At 42.7% G+C, this 16889-nt stretch overlaps 1 protein-coding gene and 1 pseudogene across 1 annotated transcript; both read right to left on the reverse strand.

Moving 5' to 3' along the window:
• Positions 1-1995: 1995 nt before the first annotated feature.
• On the reverse strand, positions 1996-15994 carry LOC108048534 (T-cell leukemia homeobox protein 3). Its single transcript, XM_017129274.1, has 4 exons — positions 15573-15994; positions 13455-13864; positions 9001-9229; positions 1996-2737 (listed from the first exon to the last, which is right to left on the reverse strand). The coding sequence occupies exons 1-4, from the start codon at positions 15743-15745 to the stop codon at positions 2545-2547; spliced, it is 1005 nt and encodes a 334-aa protein (XP_016984763.1). The 5' UTR covers positions 15746-15994; the 3' UTR covers positions 1996-2544.
• On the reverse strand, positions 15812-16433 carry LOC108048535 (annotated as a pseudogene).
• Positions 16434-16889: the final 456 nt, after the last annotated feature.

Below are 16889 nucleotides of genomic sequence, written 5' to 3' on the forward strand. Positions count from 1 at the left end.
TCGCTGTCACTGTGCGCAGTGCATCCGCAAGGCAGCAGAATAACCGACTGACTGACAGACAGCGAACTGTCAAACTTGTTGTAAACTCTTTTGAGGCCGCAGCCCGAAAAAAGGCCCAGATGATGAAAAACTAATTTGAAAAATGTGCTTAGCTTGTGGCGCTACCCCTGATCCATAATGTCTGCCGCCGACCGCCATCTGTGGACTTTACTCCTTTTCAATCTCGCCATAATCCAAATTGACAAGTACATGCGGCCGGACAAAGAGTCCTGGCGTCATCGACTTGGATTTTGATCCGGAGGATCCGTATCTGAATCTGTATCTGTATCTGGTGCCTGTCTTGTTGACCAACCGCATTCTGTTCGGGCTGTTCGGTTGTATTTTTCATTTTCGCATCTGCTTTTTTGACTGACACGCCCAGTCACCCCCTGGTCACTTCCAATTTGCCTTTTATTTTTCGGGGGATTTCCGTCCGCAAGGCCAAAAACTTTGGCTGCACTTCGGCCATTGTTCTTCATTCAGTCGTCCAGTTGTCCAGGACTTGACCCCATTTCCGCCGGAGGCTCGAAGGCGTTTCATGTTGTATTATACTAAGTGGACACAAATAGATTGGTGTTCGCCCTTCTCCGTCCAAGCGCCTGTCCGCAAGTTTGCTCAATAATCAATCAAACCTGGAACTTGAAAACCCGAATCGAGATCCTGGGGCAGCAGCAACGGTAGCCAATTAGAGGCAACCCCACATGCAATGCCACACATACGATGGGGCCAAGGATTCAAACGAATTTCATTCGTTTGTTGGCTGCTGGCCACAAAGAAATAAACCGAAGATTGTCCAATTAAATGCAATTTATGCGGATTTCCAAGTAGTTTTATCTCTATATTGAGAGCACTCACTTAAAGAAAAATATATGATTAGATATAGGCTATGTAGTTTCTCTAAGTTTCGAAATTCGAATGCTATTGTTCTAAACAAGCAACAATGCCAGTCTAAGAAAGACTAAGAAAAATCTTTTGACATTTCAAAAAAGTTGTATATATATTTTTACTAAGAAGCTTAAGAATTAATAAGCGACGAAAGTCAACTATTATTATTATAAAACTAATAAGTGAAATATGATTTTGTTATTTGATCGAATGTGCCAGTTTAAGGTTATATTTTTGCAAGTGCATCCCTATCCCCAAGCCCAGCAGCGGCAAATTTCAAATTAAAAAGGTGTCTCTGCTGAAGCTGAAATAAACAGCATTTGATCGGTTGGCGTCTGCAACTTTGTTGGACCTCGTCTTTCATTTCCTTGGGCCGAAAATCGTTTACTTCCGCACAGGCGACCACCGGGCCACTTGTAGGAGATGGAGTTTAGGTCCGATTCGGTTTGGGACCGACCTCAGCGCTAATGTGACAGCGGCAACACTTTGGAGGCGGAAGATCCAAAGGATGATGGCTCTAAGTATAGGGCTACCTGTCCAGCGGCGCCTGTTTGTTTTGCTTTCAACGCAAAAACACGTAATATATTTATAATGAACGGCCTCGGGACATTCGCTCGCTAATTGTTGTTAGTTTTTCGTTGTCAGAACATATGGCTGATTTTTTATAGGTACGCCAATCATTAGCACGTCGAAGGGTATCCGGTTAAGCCGCAGGTTCCTATCAAAATCGGTCTACGGGATCGAAGCGCTTGTCAATAACCATCTATAAATCATCTTCAATGGATGGTTTTCATCATTTAAGGGTTGTTACATTGCCATTCAATACGAGCACCTTCCCTTCATTTCAGTTGTTATTTGTTTTGGGGGAGTTTTCAACTCATTTTCTACTTATTAGTCATACGATACAATGTGTCTATGCTAAACACAAAGAAAACCTTGATTTTGTAATAAAAAATGTGCACAGAGGTACAAAAATAAAAAAGTACTTTAAAGCTGTGGGAGTTTTTTAAATTTACCACACGATTAAAAACAACTATTTTTAGTTTATATTCTTTGATTCCATAATGTGTTTATTTTCATTGCTCTTCTTGTTTACTTTTCAATAATCATACATGTAGTTAGGGTTAATAATTTATAATACTAGGTAATGCCATTCGACTTAAGCCTAGAGACAGATGTTACAATTACAATACGTTACAATTTGTATATAATTTTGTATATTAAATATGTTATTTCTAGGCGTGGCTTCCAAGCTCACTGCGACGTTTTGAGATGCGGTTCGCTTGGGCTGAACTTGCGAACAATAACTAAGAGTCTTAATGCAGGGCTACGAAACACAAAACGGAAATTCCAGATTCTTCACAAACTTTAGGCGCTGGTTCAGGTCCATCTCCAGCTCCACATCCCGAGTTCGGTTAAGTAAGCGCCACTACAGAGTAAAGCTAATTATTTACAGTGGGGCCCCAAGTCCCCGCCCTTTCTCCTATGTACAGTGCGAACAGTCCTCTGTTCGAGCGTCCACTGTCCGTTCATCCCGAACTATGTACAAAGCGAAGTGTATCACAAAAAAACCAGCTCCCGGCAAAATACAGGGGGTCCACCCGGCGGAGACGATGGCGATTAGCAGCCCGCCGCATGCGACGCTTCTGCCCACGGCTGCAGTCCGTGCAGGGCCGCCAGGGGCGCACCGTTCACGCCCCCCTGAGGCGCCGAAGGGGGGGCAAAGCCCTTGCTGATGGCCTCCGCCTGGAGGGAGAGCATCAGCCTGTTCGCCGCCTGCCGCTCGGCTTCACGCTCCTCGGCCGTCTGACGTCTGAAATCGGAGGAGAAGAGGATGGGTAGCATGGGTAAGTAAGCTTGTCAGTTATAAATGGTAAGTAGTTGGAAGTAGTTTTCATTATATAAATAGTTTTTTGTTTTACATTCCTGAACTAAGCTAGAAAAATGATACAACAATTGCGTATTTTATTCTTTAAAATTTAATAAGATTCCATAGTTCATGTCTGCAGGAACAGATTATATATATTTTTCTTTTTAGCATAGTTCTCACATAAATTAAAAAAAATATATATTTTTCTGTTGTTATGAAGGGTTTTAATTCAAGTGAGTATTAGTTTCTTTTGAAAATATCACTCCTCTATGTAATAATTTGCTTAGACCATATACAAATTGTTCGGTCTAGAGAAAACAAATATTTTGCTTTCCCCATATATAATACTCGGCCTCAACCCAAAATTAATTCATTTGAACGTATACTAGAATAAACAAGAGAGAACGCTATAGTCGGGTGCCCCGACTATCAGATACCCGTTACTCAGATAAAGGGAGTGCGAGGGAGATGGAGATAGAAACTTTGATCACGCATAACTTTTTAACGAATGGTCCGATTTGAAAAATTTCTTCAACATTTCGATAGGTATTGATAAACACAATAAAACTGCATTTTTACTTTTCCGAAATATATAAATTTTTAAAATCGTATATATGCGATTGTGGGCGTTAAAGGGGGCGTGGCACCTTTTTGAAACAAACTTGCGCTGCGTAGGAGCTCCTAGAATCTGCATGCAAAATGCCAATCTTCTAGCTTTTATAGTTTCCGAGATCTCAGCGTTCATACGGACAGACAGACGGACAGACAGACGGACAGACGGACATGGCTATATCGACTCGGCTAGTGACCCTGATCAAGAAGATATATACTTTATAGGGTCGGAAACGCTTCCTTCTAGCTGTTACATACTTTTGCACGAATACAATATACCATTTTACTCTACGAGTAACGGGTATAAAAATAGTTACACAAAAATACATAAATTCAATATTCCTCCAAAATTGAGAAATACCTTATAGAAAAAAACTTAAATTCTTTAGTGGATTGCAAAATAGCTGGACCTGCCACTCCCAATCGATATGTACGATGGCCCCAAAAATGTTACCTTATCTGCCAAATGGTACCGCCCTATGTACATATTTAATATGGAAAACCAATTTGCCGCAAACACATTTCGGTTGCTCACTCTTGTCCATTTGGTCGATACAGGAGCTCATCAAGTCATTAAGTGAGCGGGCTATTAAGACCATTTAAAACTAATCAAATCAAATATGCTGACTGCCGCACAAGCACACAGGTCCATCAATTGTGCTTGTTTTTGTGGAAAATTAATTTCGTGCCGAGTTTGAGCTGCGTAAATTGCATTTTAAATGCTTTGCGCTTAAAAGGGATTTAGCCCACTCCCCAAGTTGCGATTGCCTCTGCCTGTGCCCTGCCAGCTGATAAATAATTCAAGGGAAGTTGCACTGCAGATGCACTGACCCTGTCCCGCGTTTGCGCAGGATTTTGATCTAATTGTGGCCATGGAGAGCACCACCACCGCCGGTGGTGGTGCTCCATCCACCCCCGCAGCACAAGGGGTTGTTTGTGCGCCATTTTGAATTTTTCATGAGCTAATGAGGTTCTTATGTTGCCGACTAAAGAGAAGGGCGGGAAGGGTTGCTCCCTTTACAACCACAACTGGCTAAAACTAGCACATGCCAGACGTATATCATAATTATGGTTTAATATGCTTTCATTACGGTTTTCATTAGCGTTGTCATCGTTCAAACTTCGGTTTTATAACTAGCAAGTGAGCTTCATTCAAAATACATTAGCTTGGGTATTTTGTGCAAAATTGCGGCCCACAAACTGAAATAACTAGAACGTGTCTTTGCGCCTGACTAGTGGTTCACCCAAGGATTGTGTAACACATAGAAACGCTTATAGTTCCTCAATTTTACACTTTTGCCCATAAATCATTAAATAGTATTTCATATTTAGAGCCACCATAGATGTATATACTTGTTTTTCTGTCAATTTAGGTTAAAGCGATTTCTTGTTGTTTAACAATTCAATTTTCGGCTTTGGGCTGCAAGTGAGTTATTATGCGCCAGGCATTTCGCAATTACTTTTCCACTTCTTCGCCTGGTTTATCGGGCAACATTTTTAACAGCTACCGCATAAAAAATTCAACGAAAATTGATTAAAAACTCCAAAAGGCCAGGCAAACGAAAGTGGCTCTGGGAGCTCGAATGAGTGCGGGTTTAATTCGCTTTTCGGGGCTGAGACAGACACACGATTGTAATTTATCTTCAGTCACGGAGCTGGAAAATGTAACAAACGCTTTACAAATGTTAAATGTTGGTCTCTTGGCGCCATCGCGTTGATGTCGAAAGTTTTTGTTGCCATCCACGATAAGTAATGGCCTGGCATTAGGCTAAAATGTTTATTAAAGCTCGCCCCATAAATCTCCGAAGCTCCCCCGCCGACCTACCGCTCATCAAGGCCCGAATTGTCGCCAATGGAGGCAGCTGCTGCTTAATACCTTGCCAGCCATGTCCTGGTAATTAAAATCATTTCACACACTACACGCAAACGACGTCGGCAAGTCGGAAGAGAGATGGCAGCCCCAAAAAGGTCCTGCGGCAATTATCCCCCAAGACATAACAATTTAGCCAGACCATCAATTGACTGCCCAAGACGGCCTCGCCAAGACCATCCCGAGGGACTGGCCCACCGCCAACTTAAAGATTCTCTCGCAGGACACGTGCCGACGGGCCGGACAGGATTTCAAGTTAATTTACAAATGGCTCTCGCCATCGTAATTAATTTCATTTGATTTTTCGGCTCTGGCCGCAAAAACTTTGCTTTCAGTCAAATTGATTTTTGCTCTGCGGTCAAAGTTGTTCCTGGCGTGTGTGTAAATTTTTAATTAGCCAGCTTTCAGCAGGAAAACTTTTGCATATGCCAGCCAATTAATATGAAGTACTCGCCCCGCCAAGATTTGGCAAGGAAGTATGTGAGTGGGAATTTTGGGATGATGAACGAGCGTGTAATTAAAAAGGGTTTAGCGGCATCTTGATTTATGGCTGTGGAACTAATTGAATTATGTACTCGGTGTGGAGAGGAAAAGAGCAAGACAAAAGTCAGACTGGCCATTTGTTTCGGAGCCACAGGGACCTAGCGCCGGGAAGTGAGCTACAATTTTCCTTTCCCTGCTTTGTATCTGTGCCTCTTTCTCTTTATGCTTTGTGTCTGTATCTGCGTATGCTTAGCAATCTGCCAGCTTCTCTTTTTTTTGCTAAGCACATTGTCAGACAATGACAGGCAACAAGAATTCGTTCAGTTGGCCGCGCAATTTGTTATTAATTATTGATGCCAGGTTGTTGCTGTTCTTGTTGAATCGAATCACTTGATAACACTCAATATACAGAGAATACTCGTAATGAGGCATTTGCCTTGTCGCAAACGAGTTGCTTTTTATTAGGAATTGGGCAAGAGCGAGAAACCACTATGCAATCTTTATTCGTTGCCTAATGGGCACATAGCACATACGCCGCGTTGGACAGAGCTAATTATTCAAATTACAGGCGAATGCAGCGCAGTATGCATTAAGGCAATTATGTGAGCACATTACACATACCCTGGATATTTACGAGTAGTGCCGACTCGTAATCATAGTATAATGTGCCATTGCCATTTCACTTAACCGCAAACGAGCCGTGCCCGAGGCAGTTACCGTTGCCGTTAACAAAATTGCGTTTTACATCATTAATTTTTACGAGCTGGAATAGGCCCAAAATGGCTGATAAGCCGAGAGGACTGGGCTCTAAAAATGCCGCCGCCTGCTAAGCGGCAATTAACGCGGCTTAAGCGCCGTCCCGCCCGCTTTTCCTGCTCCCTTTCCTGGGAAAGTTGGAAACTTTGTCCGTTTGTCCGCCATTTGCCATCGTCATTATGATTGCCGGTAATCGCATATGAATAGCAAGACTAAACCAATCCATCCGCTAAAATTATTTCATATAGAAATTCTTTTAGTTGGCAGTAATAAAATACAAAACAATTAGTTGCACGCAATATCACGCATCAATGCCCCTCTAAATTAGACACAATTCTTGGCTGACTAATTTCAGTTTCAAATAAATTGTCATTTGCGTGTTTAATGTGAGTACACGTATTTTTTTTGGAAAGGGGCCTCATAAATCAGAATTCATTTGCCGTCTGACAGATGGTTTTTCTACGTGCTATATTAAGCAAACTTAAACTATATCTTATTAATCTTAATCTCTTTTTTAAATAATAAAATTAAATAAAAAAAAATTATTAATGAAAAAATTATTTTATTTATTTACCATTTAATTATGGTTTAACTCAGTGCATTGTTACTAAGGGTCTGCATAAGCATTTTAGTCGAGCATACAAATGTTGAACGACTTATCAGCTAAATTAAAGAAAATATAAAATGCTTATAAAAGTGCTTTCTGAACGATAATATTTTTATACCCTTGCAGAGGGTATTATAATTTTGGTCAAAAGTGTGCAACGCAGTGAAGGAGACATCTCCGACCCTATAAAGTATATATATTCTTGATCAGGATCACCTCCTGAGTTGATATAGCCATGTCCGTCTGTCCGTCTGTCCGTCTGTCCGTCTGTCCGTCTGTCTGTTTCTACGCAAACTAGTCTCTCAGTTTTAAAGCTATCGGATTGAAACTTTGCACACACCCTTCTTTCCTTTGCACGCAGTATATAAGTCGGAACGGCCGGGATCGGCCGACTATATCCTATAGCTGCCATATAACTGATTGATCGGAAATGCCATAACTTTCGTGTTTGTAAAGTTAGGAAGTTGGGATTTTCTATGGGTTTTATATTTGGCCAATCAATCCGACCTACCAAATTTCATAAGGATCGGCCGACTATATCCTATAGCTGCCATATAACTGATTGATCGGAAATGCCATAACTTTGGTGTTTGTAAAGTTAGAAAGTTGGGATTTTCTATGGGTTTTATATTTGGCCAATCAATCCGACCTACCAAATTTCATAAGGATCGGCCGACTATATCCTATAGCTGCCATATAACTGATTGATCGGAAATGCCATAACTTTGGTGTTTGTTAAGTTAGGAAGTTGGGATTTTCTATGGATTTTATTTTTGGCCAATCAATCCGACCTACCAAATTTCATAAGGATCGGCCGACTATATCCTATAGCTGCCATATAACTGATTGATCGGAAATGCCATAACTTTGGTGTTTGTAAAGTTAGGAAGTTGGGATTTTTTATGAGTATTAAGAATGCATCATATGAATAATTTTGGAGAATATAATTTACAGAGTATTCTGCAAGGGTATATCAACTTCGGCTCCGCCCGAAGTTAGCTTTCCTTTCTTGTTTTTATTAAAATTGAACTTTAACTTTAACTTTACATATTTTCATATTTGTATGACTTTAATCCACGTACTTAGCTGGGAATTACAAATGTCATAAAAACCTTGCCAATTAGCTTGTTCAACAAGAGCGCTCTTTGTGGCTACAAAATGCAACTACCCCTCAGTAAACCTCGTAAATACGCTCCCCCTTTTGTTGGAGTTGAGTGTTGTTCATTTAATGTGCTCATGCATATTGCATGAGCCGTTTACTCCCCGTTTATGCCCACCAGGTCTAGTTTGGGTATACCAAAACAGGCATTACCTTTGTAACAATAAAGTTTGGGCACTATGTATGAGTTGTACAAAGAAGTTTTACGAATAATTAGATCCAAATTTAATGTGTTGCTCATGTATATTAATTTATATGTACAACTGATAAATTTCGATTGATGGATATTTATTATATAGCTATTTTTTTGTTAAAGATATTACGAAGGATCATTTTTGAAAGCTTGTTTTAGAATAATGCTAGCAATTTTTTACAATTACAGAAATTTATATATTTTTCTCTGTAAGCTATTCGTGCATTTATCAGATGTTAGGTAAGGTTCGTTTGAAAGTTCGAACATTAATCCCTGAATTTCTTTACCAGAGTATAAACAATACGGTCTGTTTATCAAGCCTTCCTATATTCCTTCTTTACAAAAGTCTTTTGTGCATATTGTAGTTTAAAAAGGCTGTAAAAACAGAAAAGCGGAGAGCATGGAAGAGGGTAAGTGTCAAGCTGTCAGCACTTCCAAACTCTGTAAAATGGTAGCTGCGCATAGGGATGGGTATTGATTTTTAGCCTCCAGCCCCAGCGGGGGTGTGCTATGAATGAGTACTCACCTCCACTTGGTGCGTCGGTTTTGGAACCACGTCTTCACCTGGGCATCGGTCATCTTGAGGCCGCGGGCCAAGGCCGCTCGCTCCGCGGATGCGAGATACTTCTGCTTGTGGAACCGCTTCTCCAACTCGGCCACCTGGATGCGTGTAAATGATGTGCGGGGCTTTTTTCGCTTCGGCGGCGTGCGATTCTGGTAGGGATGTCCGATCCGTCTGGCGATGGGGAAGGCAGCTGTAATGAGAGGAATGTGTGAGTACTAAATAAGACCAGTCTAAGCCCATCAAAAACACACAGCTTCTGCATTTTTTTTGTACACCAGGGGTGAAAATAGTGCCCGTAGTGATAATTAACGCGTTAAATATATGTACTGGTTCGAACCGGTTCCAGAACATCAAAACCGCTATGGAGTCCTTTTATATTCAAAGTTAATTTCACCAAATCAAAATTACGTCTTTTTAAAATGATAAATGGAAACCAAAATAGTTTTCTCATTATTGGTTTTAACTTTCCAAAAATTAATGCGCCAGAGCCTCATTCGAGTCATTAAGGTTTCGAATCAGATACATTAATGCATCTATACTACGTTGTTTCAGGTAAAACTCGTTAAATGTGTTATGCATTAGTGTAAATGTCAGAAAGAAAAATGGCATTCTTTGCCCCACAGTTTAGAATTCCATAGCGGTCAACTTTTTTGCGATGTTTGGAAATTCTCTCTTTATAGTTTTGTATTCTGATAGAATAAATGTAGCTATATAAGAAAACCTTTTCATTTTGTAATGCTAATATAGCGCGTGCATATGTATCTGTCTCCCCTTCGTGCGGTGTGTGTCCTGGCGGGCAATTAGCAACAATAAATTCGTAGATAACTAGCCATTTCCGAAAGCCGCTTCCGGAGTTGATCGACGGCACCTGTGCGCCTGCGAGTACTTTGCGCTGCTGGCTACTCGATACCTGTTAGCTGTTACCTGGCTGCCTAAATGCCCAGCCACTCGAGCCCCGCTGTGAAATCAATTTGGAGGCCGCTCACTCGCTGCCTAATTGCCAAGGATTGAGGTTTCGGGCGGCGGTCTAGCAGAAGCCCTTATCGCCGCCTCTTGTAGACAAAGCACGCGACATCCATTTCCATTCGGGTTGAGTCATAAAGTCGCGCTAGTAGGACGCATAAGTGAGTGACCCAGTGTCCGAGTCTGCATCCGAATCGGTGTTCAGTCTGGAACTCTGGACCTGGGCGGACCGGTGGACGAGCCTGCGCTGGCGCTGAACCTTTTAAAATTCCTGCCAGTCGCCGTTGTGTGTGCTTCGTTGTTTATTGGGTGCGATAAGGCGGGCACAGTGCGCAACAAAATATTAAGGCGGTCGGCGAGTCGTTGACAACAACACAACACCAGCAAGTAGGCAGCCGACTTGCGGACTTACCCCGCATCCGCAGATGAGGTCAAGCGAGCACTCGGAAAGAAATTGGTTGGCCAGTTGTCGTTGTAGGTGATGGTCAATCACCTTCATTTCTGCCAAACCAAATTTTAACTCATAGGTTGAATTTATTCAAAAAATTACTTTGCTTTTCTTTTCAACCATTTGCAACAAGGACAATTGTGAAAAATAAATCAAAAAACAATTATTTACAAAAGAACATTCATTTTTTGATAAACAAAATTGGGTAAAATACATTCTAGTCACAAAACCTGACAGAAATTTTTTTTAATGGCTGACACTTTTATATTTAATGAGCTACCAAAAACTGTATATCTGCTGAGTCACATTTTCAATTTTAATGATTTGAAATAATTATGTTTAGCATATCTGAAACACAAGCAACACATTTACTGGAGCGTACAAGATGATTTTCGCCCAATCTTATTAAATTAAAAAAATTTTCCAAAACATAAAAACCATTCCAACTTATTGATTTAAATCCGACCAACTACCATTGAAATCGAGTTATATTTATGGGCGTTCGAGCTGGCGTTGGAAAATGGCGCTGCGCTGTCAGAAGTCATCAAATGCCGAGGAATGCATGGCGGGTGTTAAGCTGACAAATCATGCTTCTTATTGCGACTTTTCTCGGAAACCCTTTGGCTTTTTTCCGACCCAAGGATAAGCATTCGAGCGTGCTCGGCATAAATTTTTCAAAGGCTTAGGAAGTATAGGTCGTAGGGGTTGCCGATCATTTGAATATTTCAGGCAATATCAATTTCAATAAAAAGCCATTTATCGCACCACATAAGCAGCATCCTTCGAATTTCCTCTTTACCCGCAGCTTAGATGCGTGTATCCTTAAAGGATATAATATACACACTCTGAGGGAGGCATAATTTTATAGCTTTCCCGGCAGCCCTGTTCAGGCATGCTTATTTATGATGTTTTCGCACAAGCTCACATAAGTATCTTGAAGAAACTCATGATGGTGGGTGTGTGGTTGTGGCCAAGAAGTCTCACCTAAAGTAATGCAAAAAGCTTTTAGCATGCATTATAGATGGCGGGCTGCGGTTCGTCCTGGATTCCTCCCACTTGGCTATTTAGGGCTTTAGTCTTTTAGTCTTTGACCTTTGCTAGAGATTTGTACAGGCATTCTCGTACTCAAGATTGGTAGTTCCAATTCGTATTTTGTATGAAACCAGAATTAAACTCGTGTATCCAAAAACCACCATATTCCACAATTGCAGATATTCGTGTGGGCAAGCACAACTCTCATTCGGATTATAATGGCTGTTATGAAACTGCATTAGGGGTCTGCACGGCCAAAAAATAATTGGCGCCTGCTGCGACGCTGTTACCAAAAAAATAACGAAAATTAACATGCAATGGTTATTAATCATATGGCGCTAAAAGCCCAGGCGGAAGGGAGGGGAGCACTTTGAATGTCGAGGAGGGAAGGGATCGGATCCGAGCCCTGGACGCTCGTTTGTCTTGTTAATGAAAAAAGCCAAGGCGCCAGCTTATCAGCCACCAGGCAAGCGACACAATAAACACAACAAGACACAAACGACCAAGACGAAGACGAAGATGTTGACAAAACGAAACCAAGCGTTCGGCCTTATAAGTGTGCCTCTCAGGTGGACTAGTTAACTCCAACTGACTGATCCGATCCCATCCGATCCCATAAGGTCCGATCCGATCCGATCGGCTGCCCCTCCTCCACGCACACAAGTATGGATATGCAGCCCTCGGATCGCTGGCATTCGACTGGCTAATTAAAAGCTGACCATGTCAGTTGGACTCAAATGTGAAGTGCGGTATGCAGCGATAAATAAGCCGGCGAAGACAGAAAACTCACTCGCTGAGCCCTGCGACCGCCCAATGCGTAATTAATTCCTTTTCGGGCCCAGCGCGAAATTAAAAAGTCATGTAAACCAGCTCATTAAAATAACTAAAAAAGAGCGCACAGCTATCCATAACCTCTGGGCGGATGTTGGCCATAAAAGCCTATCAGGATGCCGGCAGCGGGGCAGAAGGCAGCTCCTAAGCAGCTTTTCCACATGGCCGAAAAAGACCCGAATATTATGAGTTATAGGGCGAGGGCCGCAGAATCGATCTCTCTGCTACCGAGGCGTAATAAAATCAACGCCGTCTCATTATTTCAAAAGGCTCGCGCTGTGCCCGTCGCTTGTAGCTACAAGTGAAGCTCATAATGTAAACAAATTAACGAAGGGAGCCAGAGGATCCACTCGTACACAGACGAAGGGCTCGAGGCAGATGCACATGGAGAGGCAGATACAGATTCGGATGCAGATTCGGTCAGGGACAGATACAGATACAGTATTCAAATACAGCTGCGCTGCGTATGCAAATGAGAAGGCGCATCTCATTCCTGTGTCGCTTCTGGGCGGTGGCTTAGCGTTAAGTTTTTAACTTAAGCTGCGATTGCGCATTTGAAGGCAAACATGTTTTTATACTTTAGCATCCCGAGCACTCGTGTGTGTGCGTACACTGGAGGAAAACCCACAGTTCGAACTGTAGAGTAATATTCTTTATTGAGGGCAGATCTTGCGATCTTGGCGGGTGTTATTTGAAAATGTAAGGAAACATACAACTTTATCTGGATTCCAACCAAAATTGTGAATTCAACATTTTTAATTGTTCAGAATTGTGTCAAACCTTTTTTAATTTTTTTGCACCACAAATTTTAAAATCCTAATTAAAGAAACTCCAATTACAGGCCTTGAGATGACATGCAATTTTCTCTAAAAACCCACTTTGTCATACTTTCACTGGCATTTTCCCCATTTTCAAGATGAATGCACCCATTCTTTCTCTATGTGTCAGAGTGTGTTGGCCAACAATGACATGCCGATAGGCTTGTTGCCTTAAAAGACTTCTCTGATCGCGCTTATTTGGGAACAGTAGCAATTGCCACCGCAGGTCATTGGGGGAGCCACAGCGAGAGATCTCGGCGAACATGGACCGCCGCGACATGGGGCCTCGACTTGGTCTAAAGTTACCCAACTCCTTCACTCACCTGCCAGCCGATCCTTGACCGCCTGATGTGCCAGCGCCGCGTGATGCAGAGGCGGCAGCGCCCAGGTGAGCGGCGTTCGCTGGGGCGGCACACGCAGCACATGTCCGCCGGCAGCCGAGGGATAGAGATGCGGATACGAGTAGAGGGCCGCGGCGCTTCCGTACGTCGAGTTGGCGATGCTGGTGGCCAGCTTATAGGCGGCCAGGTCGTGGTCCTCCTGCTGGAGCAGCTCCTTCTCCTCGCCTTTTTCCCCATTGTTGTTATTGCTACTGGAGCCGGGACTGCTGCTGATCAGGTTGTTGTTGCTGTGGTGGTGGCTCGTCTCGAAGGGCTTGGATAGCAGGCGTGATATGCTGAAGGGCAGGTTCTCGCTGGACGAGGATCGCGTCTGCTCCGACTGCAGGGATTCGCTATAGAAGAAGGCAGATGAGATCAGAAACGGGGGTAACAACCATATAGAGGTGCGGGCTCATTAAAAAGTGTCGCCTGATAAGCCAAAAAGCCTGAGAACATTGGCAATAATTAAGCATGCTGCAACCCGGACCTGTCTCGAAACCACTAACCAAAAGCCCACGCGAGCGGATAAGCCAAGCCAACGACATGCAGAACCACTGTTTACCCCTGCGTATACGCAATGCGGCTGAAAATTAAGTAATTATGCAAATGTTGACGGCCGTTAGAGGCATTTAATACGCGCCCATAAATCATCGAATGCCATCAATTGACGCACCAAAAACAAGTCACGCACGGCATTTAATTTATATATCGAAAATGAAAAAAACCCATTTCTTACAGGAATGGATCTGTATCGGAATGACTTTAAGTTGCCACACACTAATATCCAATATCAAAGGTTATGATCATACAAATATTTTTTGTTGGAAACCTACAGCTATCTGGTGCTCTACATTCGTTGGATCGCGAGTTTTATAGCATTTTTATGGCGAGCTCTATTAAAATGTTAATCCGACAAACGATTTCGTCTTTGTCTGGCGTTAAAACCGAAGAACGAGCTCCAGTACGAACCCCAAATGGACCCAAAAATCTTATCACACCGCGTTTTTGGCGCCTTACTAATGTGCGTTTTATCGTTGCCGTCCATTTCAAACCCTTTCCATCCATGGACTATGTAAATTCAGGGAGTTTCTTTGTGACTTTATGGGACATTTTTGACATGATTCTTTTGGTGTCATTGTGGTCAATTCATTAGCGTTTAGTAGGTTTGTTCACACCGTTTTTCAAAGCGAACCACAAAAGCAATGGGAGCAGTTAGCAACGTCTGCTCGACATTCTGTTAGCCGCTTTTGTCGGTGGAAAAGGGGACTTTTGTAAGACTGGACAATGGGTCTAGACATCTGCGCGTTTGGATGGCGTTAAGCCGACGAATTTGATTTTTGAGAATAGGATTTGTGAGCATTGTGAGAGAGAATACCGAAGACTATAAAACTGTGGGAGTTATGAACACATAATAACAAATGTAAATTGCTTTTCTATGCTGTTATACTGCTTAAAGCTTTTATGGGGTAATGAAATAAGACTAGATTCAAATTTCTATAGCTCTAGTTTTTATTAATATGGCCTTTCCAAGTCAAACGAAACAAATACGCCATTTGTTTAAATATAAAACCGTGTCTACCATTATATTTAACAAGTAATCGAACGAAATATTAATTGAAAAATATTAGTGGCAAATAGTTTCCTGTACAAATAATGAATAATTTTTATGATAACATGGCCCTTTTGTTGAACAATTGAAGCAATGATAATTTTAAACAAAGTTTAGTTTTTGGGGAGTTTCCAAGGTACATTTTATTCAGATCATTTATTTTACCTCTTGGGCTGAATATATAATTACTTCCTGACGGAAAACTGGTCTTGAAAGAACACTAGTGTAAAATATCTGTTGTCTATTCCAGGAAGAAAGGATGAACTAAAAATCGGTAAGCCCTTTTGTATTATGTTCTTTGAATTCTCCATCAAAGTGCCTGAACTTTGGTTTATTTTATTATTTGGAAAATATGTTCCCAAACATCAAAAGCCTAGCCTGTAAAATTTTGTTAGCTTGCGTACCCCGGACATAAATTAACTTTTATCTCCTTAGTTTCACAAAATCCTCACCTCAAAGGCGTTTCGGACTCATCGTAACAGCTGCCCCCGTCCATATCCACATCGGATCCGCTGCCGCATGACATCCGGGAATCGGAGTCCACGTCTACGTGTATTTCCTGCTCCTCCACCTCGTCGCCGTGCTCGTTCTCGTGCTCGTGGTCATCCTCCTCGTGGCTGGACATGCTGGCAACTAGTGGCGCCAATTTGGGGATCCTTCACTGCACTTTAAACTTTCAATGGGCACTATTTTAAATTGTTAGCCGAAGAGTGTTTAAATCATAGACCACACACACAAAATGTTTGATTGATTTGGGATTGATTCCGCGTTTGAATACGACCCCGTGCGGGAAATTCCAACTGCGGATTATCGGATTGCAAATTGCGAGCTGGGAGCGGACGCGTGCTGGCGGACGAAAACACTTTTCATAAATGTAGTCAAATTGTGCCGACGGCCGCTGCTCTGCTCTGCCCTCAGCCGACTCTCTGCCGTTTGTTGGTGCTTTTGGGCGGTTGGAGTGAGCCGGAAACAAGTCAAACCAGTTATCCGCTGCGACGCCGGCGACTCTGCCGACTTCCTTCCTATTTCGGTTAACGAGCCAGTTTGCCACCTTGTTTGAACCTAACCTACCATAATACCACCAGCCCGTCTCTTCTGGTTGGTCCACCCTTATGAGTTGCGTCCCACTCTGTTCGCGCATGCGCCTCATTGCCTCTCGCTCGTGAAAACAGGTTTCGCTCTGCCCGCTGATGGGCAGCACTGGTCATTCACTGAGGCGTGGGGCGTGGTCCTGCCCAACTGCCATTGGTCGACGGCCAGAGTTTCCCCCATGCCACTGGGATCCAGTTTCCAGCTGGCATTTGCGACGACATTTTAAATGGAAATCGTTTTGCTTTTGGGGTTTTTTATTAGACGAGAGCATGAAGAGAATGTATTTTTATTTTGATTGTTTCTATTTTCGGGTTAGCCAAGCGTTTCCACTCTGCCATCGGCCATCTCGCCTTCTCTTTAAGGAATTACCCTAGAAGTGGGAGCGAGCCAGCTGGAGAGAGATGGAAGCCGCCTGCCGACTCTTTTCCGGCGAAGTGCAAATGTGGCAGATTAATAGCACAATTGGAAATAGCGTTCTGTCAGCTTGAGTTCACAAAGCAGCGGATTTCGCAGGAAGGGGAAATCGGCCCCTACTTCCCAGTGTCTCTGACTACTGAGATCTTTATTAGCGCAAAGTGTTCTACGCGTTATCGCTTGGCGTTTGGCAGGCGGCGATAGCGATAAGGAGACTCGAGCTCAAACCACACGAATGCAATCCATTTGCCGCGGCCGTATAG

This window comes from Drosophila rhopaloa, unplaced genomic scaffold (assembly GCF_018152115.1).
Source record: "Drosophila rhopaloa isolate 14029-0021.01 unplaced genomic scaffold, ASM1815211v1 contig_155, whole genome shotgun sequence".
NCBI lineage: Eukaryota > Metazoa > Arthropoda > Insecta > Diptera > Drosophilidae > Drosophila > Drosophila rhopaloa.